The following is a 27,457-nucleotide window of genomic DNA, read 5'->3' on the forward strand; positions in this document are numbered from 1 at the left end:
CTGACAGACACACTACCTCTGCGCTGCCCGCTCTGTCCACACACTGTTCGCAGACATACACTGCTTCTGCGCAGTACCCTCTGTCTACACACACACCAGACTCACAATGCCTCTCTGCTACCGCCTCTGGCCACACACAAACTGTTCGCAGACCGTGTGTCTTTTCAGACGGGCAGGAACCGGCCTACTGTGTCAATAGACTCAATGAGTCATGGTGGCCACAAGTTGATCCTCTACTGTTAGAGAATGGAAAAAGGACAGCCACTACCACTGGGACGGTTGCTCCAAAATGGAGTGAAGCCAGAGGATAATAGAGCTGTGAATATCCTTCCAACCCTGACTTCTTTGTGGCACAGTGACTTGCTCCATGAAGTTGGCATACTGACTGAAGGAGAGCAATTTGCTGAGGCATCGCCTCTGGAAGATGGTTTGCTAATGGAGCCAATACCTGACAAAAGTAGCTCTACAGTCTATAGGAAACCGATAAATTCCCCTGACCTGCTGGGAGCCCTGAGAAGTGCTTGGACTGAGGACTTTGGCGACAGATGAAGACTGGGCAGAGACTCTCCAGAACCCATGGGAAATAGCCATTTGAGCTAGGCTCAAATTAGTCAAACGTGAGTTCTTAAACAGGATATTACTCAAGGACACTCCTACATAAAATGGGTAAAAGGCTGATACAGCATTCTACCTCCGACTATTACCAGGAGAGTACATTCTTCCACATCCTCTGGGCTTGCCCAGTGATTCAAGAGTTTTGATGCAATATAATTGAGGTGTTGTCCCAGCCTTTTTCCTTAAAGGTGCCCCTTGATGCAAAATAGTTTATAATGGTGCAAGGGGAGAAAAACTGGCCCACATATCAAGATTTGGTTAGTGTGGTGAGCAGAGTGGCCAAATGCAATATAGCAAGGACATTTTGCAAAGGTACTCCCCAAGCTTTACAGTGGGAGTCGACCTTTTCTAGTGCCAGTGGGCAGAAGAGGTAATCTACAGAAGCCATGGCTGCCCCAGAAAGTGTGGGGTGCCTGGCGATTCTACAGGGGCACAGCTGTGGGGCTATGCGAAGTGGGAAAGGGACAGGAAGTTGCAATCTTACTGTCAAAAGTACTGATTAGCCTATGTAAAACACTAAGCCGTAAGTGTCCTTTGAATTCTGAACTTGGCTACCAATTTTCGAACTGTAAGGCCTTTAAGTGAAACCTTCATTTTGGTTGAAAGCTGTCTTAGCTCATCATACATTGTATAAGGATGTTATGTTTGAATAGTTAAAAAAAAAAAACATCCGTTTATGGATCTGGTGTAAAATAGCCTAAGGGTGATCCAGAGAAAGGACTTTTGACTGAGGATTCCTGCAATGCAGAACCATATTTTCTTTCTGGAAAACAGTGTAGTCTTAAAAGGCTAGCTGCTTACCTATGCACAGGTGTTGCCACAATGGAAAGGCTTCCACATTAGTTTTAAGTCACAAGGTCGACAGATTATCACTTGGCCAAGGCCTGCTCCAGTTCTCAGAATGCGGTCACCCTTGCCTAAACTAAAGCAATAGACTGATTGCATTGTGATGGCCTCATCGCCTTTGCAGCCATTGAGTGACAGACCTGAATTCTTCTCAAAGCCAGATGTGCTCATCGCAGCAAGGTGACGAGAAATACACGCAGCTAAGGAGGTGAAAGTGCGGATGGTTAATGCTTCCTAGTGGCAGAATCTGTTATTTGGTCATGTGTAGAGTCCTGTTGGCGGATTTCCTGGGAGCTGTCAACACCTTCTCTGTGGAGGTGTGGAAACATTGGTTCTATTAAGAACCATGCACTCGAGCTAAGCCACAATGGTGATTACAGTACATTTTTTCTTCGCTCTCGTCTTCTGAATCAGATTTGCTTGGTCTGAAACTGGCATCTTAGCGACCCTGACTTGGACAAAATCAGTGTTCTGTGCTTCCTAACGTTTTGGCACAGTTGAATGAAAGGCATACACAACCCCCTGTTTAATAAAATACTGGGTAGAAGGGAGACCCCCGCCCCGCTCACCCTCCATCCAGGAGTCAAGCTGGTTGCAGCTTGCCTCTAGAATGGGAAGCTTCCATAGACCAGTTCTGGAAGATGGGTCCAACTTTGCTCTAGTAATGACGGACGAGGCGACCAGTCGTATTTATTCTGCTGCTATCCTATGGCTCTTAGCATTGAGCGAGTTCGGCCCAATATAATATTGTATGCAGCTCAAACACATTTGTTGGGTGATTGATTTTTCCCCAAGGCACTACAACACTATGGAAGCCTATTGAGTGGAGCTTGATGAAAGACAAATGCTCAAAGTTGCAGAGTGTCCAGTCAGTCTGAACTAGGGAAGTCTGTAGTAGGATAGGTATGACTTAGAAGTCACTCAATTCCACAGGATTGTCTGCCAACTCTTAATTGAAAAATAAGATTGGCTTGGAAAATAACCTGACACAGGACACTAAGCCTTTTGGGGTTTCTGGAGCTGCAGTCTTGTTGCTTGAGATTAGCATTGCCATTGGTGTGGAACTGAAAGGCAGTGCCCTGTATTGATAGTGTTTTTACTGGGTCTATATACTAGTTCTGCGCACACATGAAGGGCCTTGCCGACCCACTTAAATGGACAAGTCTGGTCAACTTCCTTGTCCTAAGCCAAATCCAGCATCTTTAACTTCTATAGGGGTTAGGAGCGATGGGAACTAGTTTAGCTTGTAGAGGTTTAAAATGTGGCAGTCATCAAATTATCCTTAGGATATTTTACTGTGGTATATTTTATGGTGCATTAGCGTTCCTTTCCTCTTTGTTGGCAGGATGGTCACCAATATTAATGGGTTAAAAACAATAAAATGGTGGCTGAATATAGTGGCAGTGGGATAAAGCTTCCCAAGCAATCCTCTGAATTGGGTCCGGTCCCTACATTATAGTAAGCAGCTGACAACCTCCCCACACACAGTGGTACTTGGGAGGGAGTGCAAGGTACTCCAGAGCAGACTCATTGCCTGCTGTGGGCGGCCTCTGCAGCAACCACGTTCATAGACTGCATTATCCTGTCTGACACTGAAAGCTGGTACTTCAAGTATGTCAAGACGCTGGACTTATCTGGAGGATGTGGCTATTCTCCTCCTGTGATGGCCCGGCAGAAACAGACTGGATTCCCCTTGGGCAATTAAACGAGGCACACAAGTGGTTAAGACTAGGGCTGGTCCTCTTGAGCTACTCTGGGGAAGGGAGGAGCTCCATTAGCAGCAGACCTATCTGGTGTACTCCCCAGCATACAGATTTGCACTCTGCACATCTGAGGAGTTTGAGTAGGGAACCGAGGCAAATTCTGCATTCTGGTCTTGAGGGCTCTGGCTGGCAAAACGGATTTGGAGAAGTTGCCAAAGTCCACTACCGCTGGAGACAGTCTGGGGAGAATTCAAAGGACTAGCTTTAAAGAATTGGACTGCCAAGAGGTTTCTTCTGCTGTTCTGATATCTGGATTGACAGTGAGGACACCTGGGTCACAAACTTTAAGTGCATCAAGTATTGTGACTTACCAAGAAGTGTGCCTCAAACTAGAGGCCAGTTTGGTGGAGGCTGGTACCTCCTTTTAACACAGTTTATGTTTTGAGAGGAGGTCCAGATGTGGTACTTCAACACAGTGGACGTTCTCTTGTGCTTTCTTCCTGAGACACACTACTCACTGAATTGCATATCCCCTTTTAACAGCACAATGTGAGGTTTACTATATTGTAACAGATGAGAAATTGGGAGATGGTTTTATTGCCTTAGTAAGCAAAAACAGGAAGAGCTTGCTTTGTCTCTAATGAGAATTGAGACTCGGTCCTCAGACCCTTATCCAGGTAGGGATCATCTTTTGGCCTCTGCAAAGGGCCTGAAACCAGGCCAGTAGTGGAGTAGAAAACGGACTTCTCTGTAGTCCATTGCAATGAGTCAAGCTCCGCTCCTGGGCTGTGCAAAGTAGTCTCCAGATTGAGTGGGTTTGGCCTAATATGGTCATCTGCTCCTGGGCTCGACTTTCCATGCAACAAGTGGATTTGCTCAACCAAGCGGTCTATTGCCAGTGGCACTGCATTCTTGCAAGCAGTTACTTTAGCCTTTGCCATTGTTAGAACAATTTGCATATGGTATCTAATCCAAAGGTTTGTGGGTTTTTTTGGGTTGGTGTGGGGCGGGGGAGACCAACAGACACCAGACTGTCTAAACGGGCACTCCTACCTCGTTTGGTAGCAGAAATTATGTACTACATTCCCCATGTGTTTTCACATAGTAATCTTATTTAGTTTGTTCACATTTAACTCTGCACCTACCCTTCTCAGAGGGCAAGCAGAATGCATGCAATAGGTGAGTACCTCAAGCTAGAGACACTGGGTATGTAGGTTAGCAGCTGCAAATGTGAAGCATGGTTTATTCCAGAGCATTGCGGCATAAACTGCTGGACGAAGATGAATGTACTGCAAAAACAGCAACCAGATTTTACTATAGCAAGTAGTTGATTACAAGAACGGTTCAGATACACTGCTCTACATAAAGTAGTACTTGTGCACACTCACTGGGCAGAGGACGGCACACATTTGACCAGCACATGCTTGCAAATTATTGGTATGCAAAACTGAATAGTTTGCAATATGACCAATAGGTGCTAGGACGACTCCACTTGGGAATATCATGAAGTACATAGAAGTACAATGCAATGAAGAAAAATGTATTTGACTCCACTTGCATTTTGACTACCAATAATGTACAGGTCTATCTTAGTAAGAATGTTGAGTGGTATTTAGGAGAAGATCCAAACGGCTGGAAGTTGATTAACAAATGGCAGTGTGCAATATCTTACACCACTTAATTTATAAAACTGTTTAACAGTAAATCTTCTGTTCTATGTAATCTCAAATCTTGGTCTGTTTCTAACGCCTTGTTTGCGTCTCTTACAGATGCGCTGGTATCCTTCTCCATCCGAAGCTTCACAGCAAGGATGGAAGTCTCGTCAGTTTTGTTAAAGCTCTTTAGTAAGTATTTTGAGGAGCCTGGAATGCATTATTGGTTGAATTGCAGAATTGTGTTTTTAGAACCATAGATGTAAACATCACAAATTGGGTATTACTTGTGCTTGACATTGGTGTGATTGAGCAGAAGTGCAACTACTTTGTTACTAATGTTTTTCTTAAAGGTCTATCCTCTTTTGATTGACACTTAATTGTTCCACTCGGTGAAACTCCTCAGGCCATGTGATTTTAGTACTGCATGCTATCCGATTTGTGCAAGACTTCTGCAGCAGTGGATTATGGAAATGCACTATATGCCGGTTTATTACAGAAACACTTTCTTGTGGAAGTTTCAAAGGGACGCCATCTAATATCCTAATCATAACCTTAGATTTGTAAAGAACTTTCTCTCATAGGGTAGTGCTGCTTATATGGGCTGCTTATTAAAGTTAGTTAAATTGACTTGAACTGCTCTAGCACAGATTGAACTTGATGTGGGTTCTTACCAAGCATGGGTAACTAGTTAGCGTCTTGCTAATGCTGAGCATTAGTCTTTAAATCCGAACGTCCATGCGTCATGCCAAATGACTGATTCAGAAAGGAAACAATGGTCATATAGACTCAAAGCCTACAGAGGATACGGTTTTAATGGCAAGGACAGCTAGGAGTTTGCAGAATTCTATTGAAGCTTCAAGTGATTTTATGACTTCCCTTGATCCAAGTTAGCTTTATTAAATAGTACATAATGGTGTGTGGCCCTAAAACCACTGCCACTTTTATTCTTTCAGGTATGGAAGATAAAAAGTTAATTTCTCTTACTTGGGCAATTTATTCAATAACCAGATGAAATAGGAACCACTTAACCACCAGAGCACAGGAGACAAAAGTAGTGGTGTGGATGCGCTATTCCGGTTTTCTTGTGCATTGGGGCAAACCGGTGAAGGAACTAACTTTACAGAACTAAATGCCTCTCCACTGCCACATATGGGGCAGGGTTTTGGGACCTAAGCCAACAGCTCCAAGTAATCGAGAAGAAATGTATCAAAAGACTACTAATCACCCTATAAAGTGCCCCCACCTTTTCTCATACTGAACTGGGCCTAGAGTTTATGTAAGATTGTATTGGCAGTGCTCCTCTGTATTTATGGGCCAAGATTTGGCTTTCAAATGACCTAATGTTTTCAAGAGGTCATCAAAGATCGCTTAAACTCGGATAATTCCCTAAAGATACCCTGGCTTCATTATCGGAGGGAAAATGTCATGAGGTAGGCCTGGGATAAGGTTCTGAAAACATCCTGAAAGAATCCCTCCAAACGCCAAGGCCATTATCGGAGACATCCCATTAGGGGCAATATGCATAATTATCATCAACTAGGTGACTTGGGAGTGCCCCACTGGTTTCTTGCCCCGTTACAATTTTATCTAACTTTCTACCAATTCAGTTCTTGTTTTATCTAACAAGGTTCAGTTTACGCACTGTGCACCATTTGTTAGCATCAGTGTGATAATAATTCCAACCAAAGCATGATGCACTTTATTTTGCACATTATACAAATTAGTGAGCGAGATTTTTGCTTCCATTAAGGAATATTCGTCCTTGTTCATATAGTGATGGTTTTAATTTTTTGAGTACACTTGCTTCCTCTGACTCTTGTATCTCGGTAGTTCACTATATAAGAGGCTCCATCGCGATTAGAGAGCATTGTGATTAAAATGTGAAAATATGAACCATTGAGCAAATCACACTAAGAGGCCTGACCAATGGGAGCATCAGTTCTGGAGTCAGTTCACATTTTTGCCAAATACTGTAGAAACCAACCTGGGTCACTGCCTTACAAATATATTGTAGGTGCATTCGGCATAATAGCAATTGTGACTGCTTTCCTAGCAGAAAAATGAGCCCTTGGCTTGCCAAGATGGGGTTTATTCACAGTTTGAAAGCAAGCAAAGATGCAAGAGACTTAACTTGAGTTTGCTCTGACGAAGCCAAACCTGTGCAGACTGCACCATAGTTTATGAAGAGCTAATTAGATTTGTAACTTTTTATTTAATTTTGCAACAGTTTCCACAACCAACTTCCGTATGACAATTATCCAGCAATAATCTGTTGGACCTTTCCTGTTACGAGCCATTTAGGAGTATTATAATCGAAGTTAAAAATGCACCCCCTTTCCAGCCGTCATTTTGAATCCTTTTGCATTCCCAGTTTAATTCTAAAGGGATAGATCTTTCCCATCTCGCATATCCCTGTACATAGCACACATTTATTTTTTCCCTGTATCCTATTCAGTCCGCCACCCACAAATCCCGCCACTTGTCTCATACCTCATCTAACTTTTAGGGGCAGGATCTTGTCTGGTTCTGTGGCTTCGACCTGCATGCACTTGTCTGTTATTAATTCAACTGCCCAGGCTTGGCACGGGTTTCACCCCTCAAACTTAGCTTGTTTAGCCTCCACCAGCCTTTGTTGCACAGGAACGAATCATATTTGCGTTTTTTATGCCCCAATCTCCAGCAGTACCATGGATGGCTTGAGGGTGATCTGTTCCTCTGACCGCAAATGTGGTCAACCGGTGACCAGAATGTCTGCATGCATGGAGAAATCCATAAAGTATATACGAACCTTCTTTCCTTCCTTCAGATCCCCTTGGGCAGCACCATCCCATGTTTCATAATTTTATATTATCTGGTTCTTGTACAGTAGACCAGGATAAGGCTTTTTAGTTGACCCTTCTCTGGCTACTGCTCTAGAATGTCCGCACGCCTCAACCCAATATGAGTTATCAATTCTGATCTTGCTCCCATCTGGTCTATAGTGTTTCTAATGGGTATTGACAGTTTCAAGTGTTTTATGTATTTGTGGATTGCTTTTGTTTAGTGGTTGCCAGTATCCTGTATTCCAATGGTCTCTTATATAGTGTAAAATAGCGATGTATACCCACTAACATCTGTCACTTTCAAATACCTCCAATTGACCATCGGTCAGCTTGTAATGTCTGGATTTCTACGAAGTGTATCTTTCCCTCTTGCCACACATCTCCCACCATAGATAATTCCAACAAGTCCCACAGTCTGGGAGCATCCAAGCCTTTCATCTTTGCCAGAATGTCAGTTTTCCAAAGTGGTGTTTCCAGTGTTAATCTATCCTCCCAACCTATTGCCTTTGTGGATTAATGCCTTATTTTCGGGAACATCATTGTCTGAGACTGTAGATCCTATAATCTGTTTGTAAAAATCCTCTTGCACATAGCTCTTCATTTTGCCATCAGGACAAGCTGTTTGGGAGGTGTAAACCCATTCATTTGCCACCAGTAGCTGGTCTGTCCAGTAATAGTATTTTAGATTGGGGAGAGCAATTCCTCTACTAGGATCATCTTGTCAATGGTTATACGACTATCCTAGGCATGCTGGTCCAACGGAAGCAATCTCTGGTTTCCACTCATTCATAAACTTTATTTCGGCCACAAAGGCCATAAAAGCAACAATACATTACAACAATTTTTGTCCAAAGCAGAACGCATTTTAGCCACCAAAACAAAATACAATAAACAGGTTAAGTAAAAATGTTCAAGTGATTAACAATTGGTGGAAAATTTCCTACGCTGTAACCATACAGCATTTAAGAAACGTGAAACTGCGAAGACAATTGGGGGATGGGTGTCATATTTTAAAACTCGCCGGGCATTAGCACAGTCTCTAAAACCAAGATTCCTACAAATTGATTTTACCCAACGTTTCCTATGACTGAGGTACGTTGGACAGAAGAACACATGGTTTTCATCCTCCAATTTGTAACCACATGCAGGGCATAAAGTACTTTTATTGGTGTCCCATCTAGAAGTAAAAGACCTAAGTGGTAATGTGCCTATTTTAAATTGGACATATAGCTTCCTAGCAACAGGGGGGAAAATCAAATCCAGAAATAACTCCCTCCCATAGTTTGGTTTAATCAGAAGAAACTGTTCAGTCAGCCTACCTACATTTGAATTCATATGCAAGCGTAGTAGATGAGTGTCTGAATTCTTCAGCAAGATTGGTTTTAGAAACAACTTGTAAGAGCTTCCTGGAGTATCCCAGAGTTCCTGGCGACCAATCTTGCGACAAGTATCCCTAACATAGATTAGCCAGGGGATATTCATGGGTTTTATTACAGGCCAGAGTTCCAAAAATTCATCCCTATAGGTTTCCAGGTCCGGATTGGACCATAGTCTCTTCCAATAGTGTACGGGCCGAGCCACCACCACCTTCGATTGGAAGCAGTCCCAAATTGAGTCTAATAGGGACCAACGGTGTACTGGAGGGTAAACTTAACAATTTCCTTATAAAGGAGTTTTCGACCCTCGATAGACTACCTATTTTGGAATGACCCCATAGTTCCGCTCCATAGGTTGAAGCGGGTCTGGCCTGGGTTTTAAAAATTTCTACTACTGGTATAGCTGGTTTGAAGATCGAACCATTGAACAATCTGACCATACCTCCTATAGTTTGGGTCAACTTGAGGGTAGAATTAATAACCTGGCCTCCCCAGCCCAAGTCTTCTTGGAGTGTAATCCCTAAATAAGTAAACGTTTTCACCCGTTCAGGGGGGATGCCATTCAAAACTGGGTTGGGGCGGGTACGTTTGGGAGGGTTAAGAATCATAAATTTAGTTTTGGCTAAGTTGATCTCGAGACCCCTGTCACTACAGAAGTCTACAAAGCCATCTAAAATACGCTGAATTCCCATGGGAGTGCGTGACAGCAACAGTGGCGTCAGCAAACAGGGCTGGTACCTTGCCCAAGGCAAGCCTAGGGACATCAGTGTCTTTTAGAGCTAAAAGATGTTTTATAAGCCCATTGATGTATAGGCAAAACAACGTGGGCGCTAACACACATCCTTGTCGTACTCCTCGGCTAACAGGAAAGCGTTCGGAAAGTTCGCCATACTTTCCACATCTGACCTGGGCAAAATTGGCCGTGTGTAGATTTTTCAAAACATCTAAAAGGTAGGAGGGAACATTAAGCATTTGCAGCACAGCCCAGAGCTTTTCTCTCGGGACCAGATCGAATGCTGATCTTAGATCAACAAAGGTGAGGTAGAGGCTGCCACCCTCTACACTCACAGACTTCCAGAATATAACCTGGAGACGAAAGATCTGGTCTAGGGTTGAAGTACCCTTCCTGAAGCCAGCCTGCAAGGTACTTAAGATATTATTTTCTTCTTCCCAAGCCTGTAGTCTATTCAGAATTATACGCCCAAATAGTTTTTGAGTCGTATCAATTAGACTTATCGGGCGATAATTCGAAGGCTGTAAAGGGCAACCCTTTTTGTGAATAGGCACTATCTCAGCACCTCGCCATGTTAATGGTGGTTCTGCACCATATAAAATGGAGTTAAATAGGACACATAGATAAGGCGCCCATATCGTAGGTTCAGACCTAAAAAGGTCGCCTGGGATTTTGTCCAAACCCGGCGCTTTATTAGGTATGAGCATGAGAATGGCATTTTCAACCTCTTTAATCTTCGTGGAATGAGTTCAACACAACAAGTTGTTTTGGGGGAGAATCAGTTAAAGGGGATAAGTTGCAATTCGTTATGGAATATAAACCCCCGAAGTGCCCTTCCCATACTGCAGAAGCTATGTTAGAGCCAATAATGGTGTCAAAATCTTTCTTTCCATTACTAACAATGGCCCAAAATGTCCTAAAATCCTTGTGCTGTAGTGATAATCTTAGCTCCTCCCACTTATCGTCTTCCCAGGACTTCCTTGCCCTATGAATCTGTTTATACTGGGCGCAGACTATTTTAGTCCTGGATTTGTCTTTTGCTTTTATAGCCAAAATCAACTCCGCTTTTAGTTTCCTGCACTCGGAGGTGTACCAAGAATGTTTATTGGCCACATGGGCCTTGGGAACCTCAGATCGAGAGAACATCCAAGAGTTTCATAGATAACTGAGTATGGATAGTAACAGGACTAGATAAGCTTTCAGTAGAAGAGCAATTCAGCACAACCTCGGCCATTTCGTTAAGACATGGGAGTGCCGATCTATACGTTTCTGCCAGTTTCTCAGGACCTGTAAAAATGCTTGACCATCTGACTCTCCGTTTATTGTTATGGAGTATTAAGGGTTGCGGAGGAGGGAGCACCCCACTGACATAAGTTGCAAATCCCCAATGGTCTGGTTTTTAGTTTCAGGGTGAGGGCGTTGTGGTCGCTATCATCACGAACGACCACCCTGAAATCCAAGACCTTGTCTCATGATTTTGTATCGATCAGGATATAATCCAGAATCGACAAGTGCCCAACTCTGTTGAAGGTAGTTTGTCAAGGCTGGTCAGATTTGAATCTGCCGTTACAAGCCCTCAACGATAGGGAGAGGGTGAGGGAAAGAATTTGCAACACTAGTGGGGTCCAGGCTCTAACCGCAGGGATCATAGGCTCTGGAATGTTTAAATGTGTGTCCTCCGTCACAGGGTCATTTTGAACTGAAAGACTAAGTGGCTCATATTGACAATTAAAATCGCCACCTACTATAACAGGATATTCTGGATCTAAGGTAAAGATAAAATCCTTCAAAGCTGTAATGACCTTAGATTCACCTCCTCCTGGGGAGGGTCTTGAGTAGACGTTTAAAAGAACTAAATGTTTATTCCCAGGCAAGTCTAATAGAACACATAAGATGTCATCAGATCCCGTTTGAAGTTGCCTGGCTGTGGCACCCAGGTGGGTTGCAACCCAGGTACTAAGACATCCAGAAGGTCTCCCCCCTGCCACTAGAGGAAGCAAGAATGCCAAAAGAGGCAAACCCATCTCGTTGGTGGTTTTCCGTGGCCCATGTCTCTTGTAGCAGACAGATATCAAAGGTGTCCATGAAGTTACCCCACTCTATGCAGATCTGTTTGCTCTTTAAACCCGCTACATTCCAAGAGATAAGATTGACATCAACCTTAGACTCTCGTTTAGTAGGGGAGTCACTGGAAGAAATACATTCCTTGCCCAGGTTTACCCTACCATTTTCCTGAACCAGCACCCCTGGCAAAGGCAATACGGGAGGATCTTCCAAGTGTGCAATAGAGCATTCCGTGGGACAGGCTACCTTAAGGTTTGGTCTGTGGACAAGGGGAGAGGGCTCGGGCCAGAGACAATTAACCCTCCTGGCTGGCTTGGTGTTTAGCTCTTTCTGGGCCTCAGTCAAGATGGTAGAGACACCGGGGTCCAAACGTCAGTCCACCTGATCTAACACACTATAGTTGTTAAAATGAAAACAGGATTCAAGAGCAGGTGGGCGGAATTGCATGTCAACTTGTGTTTCATTAAACCAGTGAGGAAAGAAGCCCACCTGATCCCATCGCCCCGCTCCTCCCAGGAGCTTCACAACCTAATGAAGATGGATTCGGGTAGAAATAAGTTAGCGGAAGGGCTTTAATGGAGGTTTCAGAACTGCCTGAGGTGCGTGACTGCGTGTTACAAATGTAGCTAACTGTTCTGGAGTTTCTGAAGTTAATTACAACGCAGTCACCCTGTAGGTCTTTAGTTCTATGTCCCACCCAATCCAGCCGTCTTGCAAAGAGAATTTTGCTCCTGCATCCTTTGGGAAGGGGTTTATGGCAATTCAGCCAATGGATACACTTATTCTTGAGCATACTGAAATCCTCCTTTATGCCCTTATCTGAAGTAGGAACCCCTGAGAGTACCACCACAAAGGGAACTGATTCAGGGGGAAGGTCCAAACAGGTTAACTTGGGTTTCACTTGAGTGGTATTTGGACAACTAAGTGTATTTTGTGGTGCGTTATTAGTGCTCCAATCAACAGATGTATTTGTGATAGCAAAATTGCCCCTGCTCGGAGCATTTACAATTACAGTTGATGGGGCAGGGCTATCAGAGGCTATTTGAGTAGTGGTACCAGACCTGTCGCGCTGCGAGAGAGTGAACTACAGCTCCTAGCCTTGGAATTTGGGGTTTAGGTGCAGGAACAGTTGGTGCAACAGAATTTGTCACATAAAGAGAAGAATTGGTAATAGTGCCCTCCCGCAAATTAGGCTCAATTGCCCCCAGAGCACCAACAAACTGCAATTCAAAAGCCGATAGTTTTTTTTCTATTTCGTCAAGTCTATTGTACATTGGGAGGCATGTAGCAGTAAGTAGCTGCTCCAGTTTAGTCCAAAATTCTCCAACTTCCATGGCCAGATTGCACTCGGTACTTTGAGATGCCAAATTGACAGGTTCAGTGTTGACTGCACAGTCTATGGCTCCAAGTTTAGGCCGCTTGGGATAGATCGATCTTTTGTTAGTCAAGACTGTGCCACTCCGCTTGCGTCTGGCAGTCTGTTTTATCGAGGTGGCATTAGTTACTGCCGAACGGATCGGTTGGCCAGATCTAGTGAACACCACAGTATTTGGAGAGGGACTTGGGACCTGATCAACAGACTCTTCACGCTCAGTAGAGCTATTGATATTATGGATCAAAGCGGAGGATATCAATAAGCTGCCATGGGAATTAGCGGTGTAACTGGGTGTGCAATTGTTGGTTGGTGACAGCGCTGTTGCTATCTTTCCCAAAGAAGAACTTTTAGTGAAGGCTTGGTCTAGAGAAACCTTTTTTTCAGTTAACTCAATTTCTCTCTGTAGGACAGAGGAGGCCCTCGTGATGAAATTATCCAGTGTGCCAACAACTCCAGACCCAGTAAGACTTCCTCCCCTTTCCCACACCTCCAGTTGCAATTCCCGAGACACAAACAACAATGACAGGCAAGGGGAACAGTATTCGTAAGGGACCAGGAGTGCAGTAGGTCGAATGCAGCACAGGCAACCAAGGGCAACAGGAAACAAACGTAGGTCCACGTACCCCAACAGCCAAGAGCTAGGCCCCGTCCCGTCCTCAACCGACCTCTGACGAGCTCAGACGAGCCCGCCCTTTGCCCGGGCTTCGCCCCGGACTACGCCCCGCACGCATCCGCTCACGCGTGAACAGGTGTCAATTATATAGCGGTAGGAGGTGTGGCCGGGAAGAGGATCAGGTGCGTTGAATGATTGTAAAACAGGGCACCCTGGGCCTCGCAGTCCCAGCGCAACAGCAGCCTTCCGAAAAGTCCACGGTATTCAAGATTCCTCCACAACACAGCAGCTCCACAAGGGTGATGGCAAATAAAAATGGATTATGTTAAAAATACAAAGTCCGCGCCTGCGAGCGGCACCCACTCATTTAATGCGTCTGGTACTTCATATGGTGTGTTCTGGAGCATGTGTAAATGTTGGGAGTGTAATCATTTTGTTGCTCTGCCCATCCAAGATAGTTACCGCTTTCTCCAATGCATCACATCTTGCATTCCTCCAGTATTCTGGCTAGGTTACATCTGAAATTCCTGCGGGTCAGTTGTGTGGCAATTCCTAGAAATGTAAAGCCCTTGTGACTTTTCCAAGGAACTTCCAGCTCCTCCAACCCTCTCCATGAGGTAATAAGGAACCGTATTGATTTGTGCCAGTTTATTCGGATGCCTGAATCTCCCAAAGATGAGTAGCTCCAGGACACTAGTGGGGGACTTATCTGGATCTGCCAAATAAAGTAATAGGTCATCTGCACAGAGGGGCTGTTGTATCAATCCAGTCATGAGTCCATCAGATTCCCAATACCAGAGATTCTCCTACACTCAGCCAACGGCACGAGGGCTGCTGCAAAGAGGAGGAGCAGATGCACCTTCTGATCCCTCATCCAAGTCCAACTCCAACAGAAAATATTCTGTTTAGTTTAATTCTGGCGATGGGGTTAGTAAACAGCAGCTGCACCCAGGCCAAAAGTAAAGTCTAAATTCAACCTTCTGTAAGATGGCCTGTAGGTAGGGCCATTCCAGAATCTTACACCTTTTCCGCATTTCACACAAGTATGATGGCAGTTCTTTTACTATGTGGCATCTATTGAGTTGACGTAAATTATGGCACGTACCTCTCTATAGCATAAACTCAGACTGGTCTGGGGCTACTGTCTTAAGGATAAGCATACCTAAGCAATTTGCCAGGACTTGGAATTAAATATTAAGCAGGGAAATTAGCCACTGTTGCATTCTTCCACAGGCCTAGACTTGGAGATGATTAGATTGACAATTTATTCTTAGGCATTTGTGTTCCCCTTGCTTCTAAAGTACAGAGCACCCTTTCTTCCAGAGAGGAGCAGTTAGAAAATAAGTGTTAAAGTATGAAAGCACTCTAGGTAAAAAGGAATGGCAAGTCCTTTATGAAATGTTGTTCTGATGTAAGCCCAAATGTGGATCCTGAATGGAGCTTGAAGCGCGCTCTCCGTTCTCACGGACTTGACTGCTTACTACAAGAAAGGAAACTAACAAAATATGCTGATCAGCGCATTGGGGCACAATGGGACCCATCAATTTGGAAAGTACAATGTTCTATTCTAAAAGGGGAGATTCCCTAGATTTGGGGTTATAGAAAGAGGTAGAACAGTAGTGTCACAACACAGATGGCTTAATTTGGCAATTGAAAAATCTTAGAAAATGGGTTATGGCTAATTTCTCTTTGAATGATTATCTGAGAATCCCACATGTGGTGATTCTCATTGTCTGGGTATCTGAGATGCCCAGGACAGATCATTTGATTACACCTACAGCCACTTTTGTGGCAGTTAGCCTAATGAACTAGCAAATTACCTTTGGTAATGTATTATCTAGTAGACAATGTAGTCGCAGATTTCGTAAACCTTTGAATTACCCATGCGTCTGACTGGATACGGAAGCTTTCATCAACCGTACTCCTGCACGCCGGTAAGTGGAGCGTTTCAGCTCTCTGCTGGAAGTGACATCCACAGCACCTACATGTGACACCTAGGTGCACTGATGTCTGTTATTTTCGTGGAAGTCAGCACTGACGCCTGGGAAACTCAAAGGTAAGGATTCTGCAGCTAGATGTCAATCGGATATCTAACGTTTTAGCAATACTGCACAGTTTCCAAATCCACTGGTTGTGATTTTTCTGGTGGTTTAACCCACAGATCTGAGGCGTTATGCTGGACAGAGCAAAGTTTATGATCACTTGGCAAACGTTCCTGAAAGTGGGATCTTGAGTGGGCCTTCAAATCATGATCTCCTGGTTTGTTCCAGTTAAGAAATTAATGCCAAACGTTCGGTAACTGTACTAACATCCTACAGCAAAAACCACGTTCTAGCCATTTCACAGGCCCACCATGGGTGGCTTAGGACAGTGCAGGCACACTACAGATCCTGTCTAGGATGGAAAATGCGCACCCTTGTCGAAGGATAAAGGCAATGTAATCTCTTGTGGAATAATCTGAAAACATTCAGCTTCTCTCGGTCAGTTGGATGACTTCTCTGGGCTAGAACTTGTCTGACATCTCTCACTTAGGTCCTTCAAGACAGCTGTGCCATGGTAATTCTGTGAAGCAGAGCACCTCCTTAGGACATTCACCTTTTTGTAAGCAGGGACTTCATTCACAGCTTCCAGCTGGGCGTCTACCCCAGTCTTCAGGATTGGTCCCAGTCCATATGTATGGCAGTGCTTTCCCTGCCCCACCAGTTCCATGCTTGATTCTAGTCTGGGTCTCTTGGATTGGTGCTCAGGACCTCCTTGCTTGAAGTGTCTACTAGGCTGAATTAAGTACTGGTCAAAAGGGGCAAGTATTTTTATTCAATGGCTAGGCCTGGAAAAACAGGTCAGCACATTTGGATTTCAAGGACCCCCTACAATAATGGGTGTTACTCTTTGGCAGGAGAACTATGGCTCCATTGAAGTGTCATAGCAATCTGGGATCTCACTTCAGGAACTGGTTTTGCAGAATGGGAGTATGTCCAAGATGGACACTGGCACCATTGTACACAGACCAGGTAGCCAGGGTCCAGGCGAACAGGGCTTTCTCCGTCCAATTCAGGTTGGGTATGGTTACTAGGTAGGGCTGCCTGCTATAATTTATTTGCAGTGGCCATTGAACCTTTGGCAGTTGCATAAAGATGCACCAGATCAAGGGCGTCCAGGGGGATGTTATATCACTTCACGCAACGTCCTCCTTTATCTGGTGGAGCCAGAGTGCATTATCCCAAGAGCATTGAGGATATTGGGGGCACAGGCAGGGCTTTGCATAAACTGTCACATCTTGGTGTCTTCCCCTCTCCAGACATGGTGTGGGTCAGAGGGCATTACCCATTAAAATGAGAATCTGTAGGCCTTGAGTATCTGGTGATCTGTGACTAAAGACCATGATGTATTTATGAGGGACAACCTGACCAGAATCCTGAAGGCCTACAGAGCGGATGTAGGGCATTGGAGGCGACTCCCACTCTCCCTAATGGGCAGGGCGGCCTCTGCAAAATGATTTACTGAATTTTCTGTGTTGCAAAACACTCGGGTTCTTGTTGGTTTTTTTGGCTGAGTAAATGCCACAAGGGTGTTGTTGTGGGTCATAGGGACAGCTAGGTTAGCAAAGAGTACCCTGACTAGAAAGCCCCTGGAGGATGGAATTGCCCTCCCTGATTTATGCCTCTACCACTGGTAATCCTGATTGCACGTGGTAAACTACTTGACCTGCTCCACAAAGCAAAAACTATCTTGGATAGGCAACAGACAGGCGATTGACCCAGGGAGCTACATTGGGAGACTACAGGAACAGGAGGATGACATCACTGCCCACCCCCATGGCAGGCAACATGGGCTTTGGGTTGGGAGAGAAGCTGACTGTGGAGGTAAATAGGCACAGGGAGATGGAAGGGTTTATAAAATGGGACCTGCTGGGCATCTAAGTTGGTGGTGTGAGGGGGGAATGGAGATATCTTTCACTGAGCTGCAAGAGCAATATAAACTGGCTGTGACCCAGTTTCTTTGATACCAGCAACTACAACATTTACTACTAAAACCAGTAGTTGCCTGGTTGGGCAAAGGTACTGGTGTCTTTCAGAAGCTCATATGTTACTACCCTGCTAGGAATCGGCATGCCAGTGTAGGAGCAGCTTTCAGTCATGTATATTCATTGATATAGACGTGGCAAAAGGTCTCCATTTTGGACCCCACCCTCTGGAACAAATTGCCATTTTCTATCAACCTGTCCAGACTATCGCACATTTAGGAAAGCACTAATAAAGCCATGGTTTTAGATCTGGTTTCTCCATGCCTACTGTACAGACAGTGCACCTATACCCCAGTTGTGGTGATTCATGTGCATTATTAAATTAAATCGTTCAAGGTCTGCTAGTCTCCCAGCTGAGTGAGGGGACATCACACATGGATTCCAAGACTATGTGCTCTGAAGTACCAGTGTCTGCTTTACAAAACCACTGTCCTGAAGGAAGAAGAGTTTGAGGGAGCAAGGTCTGTGGGGAACCCTGTCCAGTGGATTCCTTTAGCGAGGTGAGGAGAAAGCTGCTGCACAATCGTGTCATTGGCCGTGGTGCAAGAAAGATTTGGCAACCCTTGTATGCGAGAAGAGGGTTGCCGTGAAGTGAGCTGTGATAGATGCTGTTCCAAGCCGGGTTGTTTGTAGTGAGGACTCTGCAACACCCATATACCTGAAAAGGCAGTCTTTGTGAGCAGTGATCATAGCTGTGACAAACAGGCCACGAGTCATGTGCAGTGAGGGAGGTGCCAGAAGGGACCACTGTACAAATTGCTGAGTGGGCCATAGCCAGTGTGTGGTGGTGAGCTGGCGACTGTTAGACAGAAGGGGCAGCCGTGAAGAAATTTGCTCTGCTGATTGGGGTCACAGCCTGTGTGCAGTGGAGATGGTAACCCTTATGGCAGATGGGGTCACTGTAGCCAAGAAGGAAGCGAAACCGGTTTGGGATCGTCCCAAGAGGAAAGGCTGTATTGAGGACCTCTGCAGACCAGTATAATGTCAAAGGATTCTTGTCTGGGCTATCTCACTACTTCATCACCCTTCCTGTACCTCTCCACGCACTGAGGGACAGACCAAACAACTTTCCATTCTTGGAGCCATGACTAACTGCTAGTCGCTATGGTTGCACAACTGTTTGGGGAAACTCTAATACCACCAAGCATAAGCTGTGTGCAGTGAACTCGCCTGAATCCGCTGCTGCTCAAGCACCTGTAAAGAGAATGTGCTCTGTCAGGTCCCACTGATTCTGCATGTGTGGGTAAGACTGTTTTCAGACCAGTCAGCCCTGGGGGGGAAATGCTTGCTAGTTAGCGCTCCAGTCCTGGAACACTTTACTTTAAGAACGAGTCGAGACAGGCTACCCTGGATGCTGCCTATAGTGAATGGGGAATAACCACTAAAGCTGGAGGGAGTGGGACTCTGGGAACTGATTTTGTATTTGGCTGGACAATTTATTGCTACTCGAATGAGTTGTGCCTGTTAACCCCCTACACTGCCCCCCCATTATCCATTTCCATTATTCTAGAGGGAGCCTTGGACTACTCTTACCACACGATTAGTGAGTTAAGTGCTGTAGGGGCCCTTAACCTAGTTGCTCAGGACCCATAGTAAGCTGGGTCCTGGGACATCAGAAGTAAAAGACCTCCGGCCCCACGGCTGGGCCGAGTAACCCTTGCTTGTAGTGTGGTCGTCTGAACAGGGTTCTAGCACATTTCATGTAACAGAACTTCTTCTAATTTTAGTAGTCATTAAGGCCACAAGTATGTGAAATTTTTCAAACCCATCTGAATTCTGAATTTATGATCCATTTTTTTTTTAAACCAATTTTGACTCAATCTTACGAGTGCATCTGGATCACAAAGAAAAGGGACAACATTCTGTCTTCTATTGTCTATAAAAAAATGTATTAAGATGGTTCTTCACAAATTCCAGTTATTTAGATCCCAGCCTCAATGGTCATTACAATTTGTAAGGTTTTAGCCATGGGGTGAAGGTTTACCACCAAACTGTATACATGTAATGGGGGTCCAGGAGGGACATATGGCTAGATGCGGTCGTTCATATACTTGGGAAACTTTGCCAGACAATATTCCTATATTCTTTAAAAAAAAAATTGGAATCTTCCCACAGCTGCTGATAAATCTTCCATTAAAATATCACCCCAATAAAGTTAGTCTGCCAGCTGGCCTGCTCCTTGCTGACATGGACAAGGCTTTCGCAAGTTGGACGTGTATGTTTATCTTACTGAAATTTAAATATGGGTCCCCGTCTTATGACTTTGATCAGACTGCTATATACTGATATAACGGCAGCTGTACGGATATCTGGCACAATCTCAGATCATTTCCCTATAAATGGAGGTACGTGCCAGGGCTGTCCTCTCTCACCTTCTATTAGCCCTGGCTGTGGAGCCACTCGCTGCCTGGATAAGACATGACTCTCTAATGGATTTGAGTGGACCGTGGGCATTTCTGACCGCATAGCCTTAAATACAGATGGCATCCTATTTTTCTTGACCAATCCACATCGCACCGGGCCGCAGATAATTCAGGTTATGTGTATTTTTAGCGATTCATCTGGCCTCTACATGAACCCCACTAAGTCCCAAATATGGCCACTTTGGGGTTGTTGAGTAATAGAACGGCCTACAGCAGGTAACACGGGGCTTCACCTATTTAGGCGTATTGTATCGGACAAGCAAACACTCCTGGACAGAGAACCTCAAAGATTGCTACCAAAGTTAAAGCGGAGATGAAAAGCTGGGCGTCGCTCCCTCTTTCAATCTATGGAAGATCCACCATCTTCAAGATGGTCTCCCTGCCAAAATAACTATCCATTGCAATCCCACCCATATCAGATTTCGATGACCTGGTTCCGACAAATGAATACAGCCCTGGGCCAATTCAGGTGGGGGGGCTCCACGGCAGTCGCTCTGCTTACATGTATGCAATCTACATACTGCAGTGACATTGCCACAGCATACATACACGAGTGGTGATATGGGCCTAGGGACGAACCAGCTTATAAGATAGTGATGGATTATGAGGAACCATCCCTTTACCCCTCCTTTATAGTAGAGTAACCCCAAAGGGACTTTCTCTCACCCCTCCCCCAACCCCACTGGTGGCAATTTTGTTCTGGAGACAGGCATTGCGGCACATGGGCTGGTGGGGGACACCTCATGGGAAACCCCACTGTGGAGAAACTGCCCAATTCCTCAGGTAGCATATTTACAAGGTTTCAGCGGATGGGATAACATAGGTGTCAAAACCCTGGTGAATGTCTTGCGAGGTCCCATCATGTCCTTCCAAGATCTCCAGGGGGAATTTTCTATGCCTTATTCTCAATTTTATAAATATTTACGGCTACGCCATGCCTTGCAGCCCTACAATGGAGATCTGTCAACCCTGCCAGAGTTCAGTCCACTAGAGGGCAAGCTCCTGATGGGGGACCTGAGACTATGGAATTTCTAAAATCTACCAAACCCTAGTTACACACTGCCCTACAACCCTAGCCTCCCTAAGGGCTTTATGGGACACAGGTATAGGACCCATAGACTATGACGATTGGTCTGAGGTACTCCAATCACCAGGAGGAGCCGCAATCCCCACCCGACTCCAGTATACACAATTTAAATAGAGTATTACACATAAATTATGGTGGGCTGGGTTGATTGCCTCTCCCCAGTGTCTTTGTTGCCACACAGGAGGGCACCTTCCTACATAGTCTAGATGTGCCCTACCCTTGACAGATTTTGGCAGGGGTTTACAATGCCTATCTGTAGTATTGTATTGAGATAGTCCTTTATCCGATTTCCCGCCCCCCACTCACTCCTGCACTGCAGACGAAATGGGGGGCGGGGGGGGGGCAATCATTATAAAAGACACTTACTATTCCTGGGCGTGACCCACTCCAAAACGGACATCGCACAACACTGGAAGGCTGAAAACCCCCCTCGCATATCGACATGGAAGGGTGGCTTGGATTATGCTATGGAGCTTGAACGGCCAGTATTCATTGCCCAGGAATGTCCAAGCATACTAAACCTGGAAGCGGTGGGCCACATATAGGAACATTCCCTTCGAGACGCACATTACAGAATATCGATCACTGCTCGATGTGGCAACTAACCGTTATAAATTGAAGCCTCACACTGCCACTTTACACCTGCAACAATGAGACTTGCAATCATGTGACGTAGGCAAGAGGATACAGCGCAGATTCCAGCTTTGTTTGATGCAGTTTTTGGTTATCGTATGTTATCTTTCAATATTGGATATGAAATGGACTATCACTACTCTCCTCTCACGTCCTCATTCTAATGTCCTTTAACGTACAGAAATCTTGTATTGATCTCCATACAATAAATGTATTTCCCCCCAAAAAATTAAGTCTCAGGCGATATTCTGACAATATTTTGCTCCAACTCCTTGGGTTCAGTAGGAAGCAAAAAAGAGCTTACCACTCAGATTGTAAACTCTGTGCCCTTTATTCTATTTATATGTAGGACATTACAAAGCTTAAACAGCAACTGTCGGAGGAACACAGGCTTGCTATGGATGCTGTTCTGGAGGAAAACCACATTTTAAATACATGCCTGAAGGCCTTCCTTTATTAGTAGACAGTAAATGGACCTCTTAATAGTGGTGTAGAGCTGTATAGTCCTGAACGGATGTGCGTGCTTTCTTTTTAAAGTATTTGACTCATTAATCTAACTATGTGGGGTACAACTTTGACCTAGGTGTCATGGAGCGCTCCAGCATTAGCCAGGCTTTTGCAAAGCAGCACATTTCCAACGGTATCATCCAATGCACTGGAATTTTACAACCACACTACCATCTGTTTCAGGAGGTATTAAGGAGAGCAGCTACATTGTCCAGTGACCTTGCCAGGCTAGAACTCTAAGGGTTTGGGCTTCACAAACAAGAGTTCAGGCATGTTCTATTGTGTTGGGTGGAGAGATCTGAAGTCTACCATTAAGGAAACCTATCCTCAGATCAATGGCTGCATCTGCTAATTGTGTACAATGAATCGACTTACAATAGTCCAGATAAAGCTATATGTACTTAAATCCTATTCTAGACTGCTTTTTGAAGCCTGCCTAAAAGGAAAGGGTGAAAACTGAACACGTGCCCATGCATTTTAGTTTAGGCAGTATTTACTTCGTACCAATGACGAGTCTTCACTTTGCTCACATTAATCCCAGAATATGGACATCTAAGTCAAAATGAGCCTCAGTTGTCGAATTTCAGAACTAGTGCTTACTTCTTACTTGCAAAATACTGAAACAGTCAATCCAGAAGTATCAACATATTTGGAAAGTAACTACTGTGTGGATCAGTCTGGTTTTCGACCCTTCATAGTACAAAGTCTGCTTCTAGCTGATTGGAGCACACAAAATACTGCTGGGATGTCCATCTACCTGGAATAGGATTTACCCTTTGATAGCTTACTTCCTATCGGATAATCACTAGATCGCCACAATATATTGTTGCCTCATCCAGACCACTAAACTATGGAGTCCCTCTGGCTCCCCTGCTTTGAGACCCACACTGTTTAATGAGAACATTAAGCACCTGGAACACTGGTTCAATCTCTTGGTATTAAAATATACGGATTACACAACTAGTTCTCTCCATTGACAAACGTCAAATCTTCCCTAGAAAGACTTGCATAATAGAGGTTGCAACTTGGAGGCAACAAAGCGGCCTCAAGCTAGAGACCCCGAAATTCTATTTTGCCTATTTAATTCAATTTGGTCCTGTCTCGTGGCCTAATGAAGTAGGCAACCCCCTTCTCAAGCCAGATCCATTAGAAATTTAGGTTGTAAATTTCACTTGTAGTGGCAACTGATGCAATCTGAGCTTTTAACAAGACATGTCTTACTTTGCTAGAAGCCCTAACATTTTTGACCTATAACTGCAAAACTGCAGTCTACACCTTCATAACTCCCCAAATACCCCAACTGCAAAGAATGCAGAATGCTGCAGTTTGAGCTTTCTTGAACATACCTTGACATCAATCTATGGCTTTGTAGTTCAAACCTTTACTGGTTGCCCGTTCATGAAAGAATCTTTAATACTTAAATACTGACCTCCTGTTCCCTAGCAAATAGTCCAAAATATGTACAGAACCTTGATGCGTAAGATCCCACAGGATAACTTGTAGATTCTAAAACACTCTAGATTTCGGGGAGAGGTCACTTTTAATTTCAGCGAACAGTGGGATGTCCTCTCTCAAGGTCTAGTCACCTACATTGAAAAGTAGGTAAAACATATTTTTTCCAATCCAATGAATCCTGCATGTTTTCAGTAGTCTTCAGTGCCTTGACTCCTAACTTGGGCAACTGTTGCGGTACATAAATCCATACTCATTAATTATCCAGATCAAACATTTCAGACTGACCCCATGAAAGATGGTTCAATTGAAATATTAATGCACCATATTCAACTTATGTTTGCTGTAGGGAGAAAACATGTTCTGTGTTGCCCTTAAGCATCAAGTCGGCAGAGTTGAGAAAATATTTACTGGCATCTACTACCTGAAGCTATATGCATGTGCACCCCTACCTAGATTAGTGGGTGAAAAGCAGCTACTTTCAACACTGGCAGAAACACCAAGTGATTCCAGTATTGTATCTTTTGAGCTTCAGTTTATCGTCGGAATTTAAGTATAAAAAGCGTGTTCCCAGAATTCAGTCTGGAAAAGATGAGAAGCGCCAATGTCTCGTGGAAATAGAAAAAGCTGTGATATAGCCTATTTAGAACTTATAGCAGTCTAAGCACAAAAGGGATTTTATGGTCTTGAGTCTATTGGACAGTCTGGTTCAATGACTTTTGGAAAATGCTTTGGTTAAACTTCAGAAGAAAAATTACCAGGTCTCATTGGAACTTTTATTTACTGAACGCGTGGAGTGGCATTTTATTTATCCACAAACCATTGAGTTACCAATGGTTTCATTTTATTTGGTTCAAATACATAATACAAGTACGATTTAAAGTTCAGCAATATTGCTCAATTCATATACCAAACAAAATTAATAACCTACTTAGCAGTGTTATATTGACTCTCCGAACAGACATTTTATTAAATTTACATCCCATTAAAAACCCCACCTGCTGCAGTAAGGCATCTAACTTAAATGCTTGGAATTTTTGTTTGGCTGTTAAATGTGATTGCTTTATAATTAATAGCAATGAACACTGTTTTTTTTTTATATCAACAGGATAGCCAACGAACAAATGATAAATGGTTAAAGTCCCTACAGAGCTGAATTATTCAATTGATACTAATTCAGATCCCAGTCTGCTAAGAAAGGAACAATTCCTAGTCTAAAATAATTCATATATTCTATTGGGGCTAGTAGGAGATAACGATACTGGGAAAGTCTCCATGATATATTTAGAGTAGACATTTTCTTGACACCAGTATAGTGCTGCCAACAAGGGCTTTTATTCTGCCTAAGGCATAATCTTGTAAAGTGCAGATGTTAGAAGGGCTCTTTCCTTCCAAGTTGTAGGTCTGGTCTTTCGGACCACTTTGCCTCTAGTAAGATGGCAATCTTGCAATCAACAATGAATCGCTAGTTGAATCCTTTGACCTTCTCAAACCTCTATATAGTTGCCAAGGCCACAAGAATGTAATCTGGAATTCCAGCAGTAGCCTCTCTACAAGGACAAACTTTCCAAACCCTAGAATGGAATCTAAACAGATTTCGGAGATCCTCAAACAATGCAGCGATTTGTAGCATCGTTGGGTATATTGCTTTGATATCTCTCTAACTGAAAATATAGAAGGGTCCTCGTATTGTCAACTGCTGCTTAATGCATTACAATTCTAATCCATGGTAAATGAAGGTGTCCTATAATAGTTGCAGGTGGTATACAAGAACCTCTTTAACAGTGTTAAATGACTGCTCCCACCCCTACACAGCGTACTGGCCAACAGGAGAATCTAAAGGGTTTGTCTCAGAACATTGAGCACCAGTGCATATGACCACTATGGTTGATTGGCTTAGACGACACTGCAACGCCACTCTGACTAAAGTTATGTGGACTGTAGAACGTCTTTATGCAGCAACATTTTATGTTTTGTCTGGCCATGCTGGATGAACTGAAACCAGAAGTTGGCAACATCGTTATTTAGTAATTTTGGCTTGTGAAGCAATTTGGTGTTTTCTAATGCTAGAAGCAAATATTAAAATCTTTACTACAGGCTCATGAACTAGTCCTTGGGGAAAATACGATGCCTTCTTGAGGCTGTCAACCCTGTATTTTACAGCCTGTGGTTAAATGTACACTGTGATTGGCTGCATGCAAGTGATGTTTCTCTTGTCATTTCATTTTAGATTCTCTTCTTGCCTTGAGTTCCTTTATTCATTTGGTCTCGGAGGAGCTACGTGCCAGGACAGAAAAAACTATCAGTCTTTGTCTACAGAGGTGCTGAATTTTGCTATCAAAACATAATTTCCTCCAAGAACAGAGAATTGTGCCATGTGTCGATCCTCCCAGGCACTGGATTAAAACCATGGTGAACTTTCAGTTATTTCTCAACTGGACAAATTATTTTTCCCGGGTCATCAATGTTGACGGAACATTCAATGTAACTTCAGGAGCTCTGTCCTAGATGGCGTTTTTCTACCACGGCACTGGTTCCAGAACATTATCCTGAGAAACGTAAAAGCAAATCTGCTGAAAGGAAACAAGACTATCTGTTTTGCATGTTAATTTTTCTGGCATGAATTAAGAAAACTTAACTTGTGTGTTTTTCTAGTGCAATGTGTAATCATAGCTGCAGGCATCGGCCTAGTCATTGATCCTTCCAAGTTTGTTTTACTTGCTTCTGTGAAGACGTAGCTTAAATATGTTCAACTGTTCCCTTTCTATACTATCATGCCCTACAGTTATTGGATTTGCAGCCATAACAGAAATCTACCATCGTTTTCAGTATCATTTACTGGTTCTTTCCTTCTTTGTCTGGCTCGGTATTCTTGCACCAGACTATTTAATTCCTTTTGATTGGAGAAATTCCAATCTTGCCAAATTTCATGCCATCCTTATGGGAATACAGAGCAAAAATAGAAGTATTTTTGTACCATGTGTAATAAGGAAATATTTATGCATTATAAGATTTTGTTTTGTGTGCAATTTAATTAAGATAATGTAATCTGTAAAGACAAAAAAGGTTTAGTTGACGGAACTTGACGAAGTTAAATGGTTTTGATAAGTGTGGTGAATATAAATACTGTGCAATTTTTGTTGTATTTTTGTGTTCACATTCTATGGTATGGGAAATCGCTTCAGTATTACCTAAACTGTCTCTTGTACTTGAGAATGAGTTTTGAAATTTTGATCCTATGAGAATGTGAAACTAGACAAATATATAATGTAAAAAAGAAAGCTATCACCGACTTGTCTGTCGTTTTTTTTTTTTTTTGTACTTTATAAACTCAAAGATAAGTTGACTTTGGAACTTGAGCAGATAAACCTTGCTTTAATTGTTTATGGAACACTCCAATGTATACCCAAATGCCCTGGTGGTGCTTTGGTTAAATTATGTATCTATCCTTAGAATAGTGCATAATTCTAAATTTCCTTATCGATCCTTTGACCAGGATACGATAATCCATAATGATGGAACACTATGT

At 43.7% G+C, this 27,457-nt stretch overlaps 1 protein-coding gene across 2 annotated transcripts in view; it reads left to right on the forward strand.

Moving 5' to 3' along the window:
* Positions 1-27,213, forward strand: part of RBPMS2 (RNA binding protein, mRNA processing factor 2) — a 140,665-nt gene extending 113,452 nt beyond the window's left edge. For both annotated transcript variants that reach the window (XM_085644013.1, XM_085644014.1), the window contains 2 exons: positions 4,934-5,008; positions 26,159-27,213. In XM_085644013.1, coding sequence (XP_085500139.1) covers positions 4,934-4,999 — 66 coding nt within the window. In that variant the 3' untranslated portion in view covers positions 5,000-5,008; positions 26,159-27,213. The remainder of the gene's footprint in view (positions 1-4,933; positions 5,009-26,158) is intronic.
* The last annotated feature ends 244 nt before the right edge of the window (positions 27,214-27,457 follow it).

The sequence above is a fragment of the Triturus cristatus genome, chromosome 3_1 (assembly GCF_964204655.1).
Source record: "Triturus cristatus chromosome 3_1, aTriCri1.1, whole genome shotgun sequence".
Taxonomy (NCBI): Eukaryota; Metazoa; Chordata; class Amphibia; order Caudata; family Salamandridae; genus Triturus; species Triturus cristatus.